The sequence below is a fragment of the Lagopus leucura genome, unplaced genomic scaffold, assembly GCF_019238085.1.
Source record: "Lagopus leucura isolate 7727_CA_CO unplaced genomic scaffold, USGS_WTPT01 Super-Scaffold_100001, whole genome shotgun sequence".
Lineage (NCBI taxonomy): Eukaryota > Metazoa > Chordata > Aves > Galliformes > Phasianidae > Lagopus > Lagopus leucura.
Window position 1 is genome coordinate 29639436 of NW_024962262.1, and position 2679 is coordinate 29642114.

At 37.7% G+C, this 2679-nt stretch overlaps 1 protein-coding gene across 1 annotated transcript; it reads left to right on the plus strand.

Annotated features, from left to right (window-relative positions):
• Positions 1–731: 731 nt before the first annotated feature.
• On the plus strand, positions 732–2407 carry LOC122177989. Its single transcript, XM_042867858.1, is given in 2 exon segments — positions 732–1688; positions 1691–2407. Coding segments are annotated over 2 exon segments (996 nt in total). The 5' UTR covers positions 732–734; the 3' UTR covers positions 1733–2407.
• Positions 2408–2679: the final 272 nt, after the last annotated feature.

Below are 2679 nucleotides of genomic sequence, written 5' to 3' on the forward strand. Positions count from 1 at the left end.
AGAGTGAAACATTTTTCTAGAAATAGCTGCTAAACTTATTTCATCCTTAGGAGTACCTTTCCATAAGTGCTTCCTACTCTATTTTTTCTTTCAGATGTTTTTACCAAAACACCTAATTTAATCTTTTTTATTCTTTGGTCTTCAAGCCACCAACAGTTGCTGGTTTGTTTTTTTTTTTTAATTTCTCATTCAATATATATAATATATTTATATCTGCATCTTACATAATGCAATAAGGATTATATATGAAAAATGGGGAAATTGCAAAATGCCTTTTGGAACATTCAGTTTTTTATATGTAACAAGAAAAAAAAAGTTGTCAGAAAAGTTAAATTAATAGTATTAGCATTTAAATATGCTTGTGAAAGAAAAAATCTGAATTAGATATTCATTTATGTTCTTTTTAAATTTTTAATTTTTTAAAAAAATTATTTGTCTAATTCAATGAGGAGAAAATCTGTGGTATTTTTTATTTGTTTGGTTTTTTACTTATATGAAAATCCTAATTTGCATTGTTTCTTACCCAGAACTCAAAACTCACAGTACAACACTATCAACATGGTTAAAAGTAAGCTTTCTGTACGTGATTTAAGCACCTTACCCATTTAAGTGAATTAGCAGGCAGCCAGCATTTTTGTCAAGTAGGATATAACAAAATGTGAAGACTAAAAATTTGAAGCAGAATATACTATATCAGACTGTTTAAGTGCACTTAATATAACAGCCAAATATGGATGCAATCCATGGCAGCGACAATCGTGAGAGAAGGTGAGGATGGCACTATGCCCACTGAAATTAGAAAAATGGTTTGGGATAATGCAAATAAGTTTGAAAGAAAGTTTCAGTCTTGGTGGCATTTAGTTAACTTCACTTACGACCCTGTTACTAATTATGTCGTAGCTTTTGTCTTGACAATAAGTAATGCTTCTGTATATACGGCACATCCGATCATAGCACTAGGCTTGAATCATGATGGGATCATATTGTATCCGACAGAGCATCGGGTATGGGCACTTCGAAAGGAAGGGAAATGGCAGACTGCGGATGTTAGCTCGTGTGCTGTACGGGAACAGCAAGGATTTATTTGTGAAAGTAATACCCTTGAGACTCAAGATATCTGTCTTGACACCGTACAAAATATCTGCCACTTTGAGGTCCAACCTGGTATAAAGTCCAAAACAATGCTCGAATATATTGGAAAGGGATGTGCTTGCATGAGAACCCATTGTGATTCCATTCGAATAGGGGATATGGTTGTAGATACCAGCAATCATTCAAATCTCTGTGTTTGTAACTTTATTAGTGTTTTAGGATGTGATTTTAACTATACAGCTCCTGTTACATCGCACCAGCTACTACAGTCTAACTACACGTTGATCCAATACTTAGAGCCCGCACTGATCGGAATGAATCTCGCTTTGGTAAGGAAGCTTCTACAACATGAGGACCTGTACAAACTGCTAAATCGCATCAGAGATAATGGACAGAAAACTTTGATCACTGTTCACCATGATATGGAAGAAATACATCGTGTCCTAGAGAGAGTAAAGAAGGACGGTGAATACCACTGGTGGGAAGTTCTTTTTGGATGGTCCCCCACAGCAACGGGGATATTTAACTCTATACTGCACCCGGTAGTAGTTGTGTTAGGATTAGTATTATTATGCTTAGTTCTTACAGTTATATTATATGTAAAGACGTGGCGCTTGCTGAGACGAGTGTCCCGACTTGATTCAGTATTATCTAAGGATGCACTACATCGCCTCTTGTAAGATTCATTTTAAGGCCAGTAGGCTGCTGGACTGCTAGGGTAGAACTCTGCAATAACGTTTAAACAATCAATGCCTGGGATACCATAGGCTTCTCAAAAGATTGTAACTGGATTCGCATACGCGTTGTTACAGGCATGTTTAACTCTGTTTAACTCTATTTTGTATTCAGTTATAGTTGTATTAGATCTAATATTAATATGCTTTCATATTATATATATAGATATATAGGTGTATTACATATATAAGTATAGTGTATGCTGAGACAAATGACTCATATGGCAAATGCCAAGATGAACGAATCAGCATCGAGAGAATGCAATATATAGCTTTACATAGAACTCACGTTTAAGATATTAGGATTATTAGGATTAATAGGTTATAGGGTTACTAGGGTAGGATTATTTGGCGAATCGCGATGTAACGGGGCAAAAGGCTTAACCGAGAGGACAATGGCATGTATAGGCGCAATGTGGGGATTTCGGGGTGTACGCGGTTAGGGTCCTCTCGAGTTGTAGTAGATTTGCTTGAGCTTAGGGAGGGGGAGATGTAGTTAACAAAATACGCAAGTTAGAGATGTAGTCAACAAAATACGTAAAGCGGGGGCTGTCAAGGTCACCAGGTGTAACCAGGCGTAATCTGTGTGGGCCCCTTGTGTGGTTAGCGAATACTGAAAGGGGGGCTGTAACAGTCATCAGCCTCTGCGGGGGCTCCTTGACTCATAAGAAAACCATGATGAGACATGGCAAGACAAGACATGCCACATGTCTATTGGACACAGATAACCGTAGCAGGGGTGATTGGTAGCACTGTGATATAAGGGACAACTATAAGAAGAGTGTGTTGCTTGCAATAAGTGCCATTTGCCGCTCACCACATTGGTGTCATAAAAGCGTGTGATTTGGCCGGG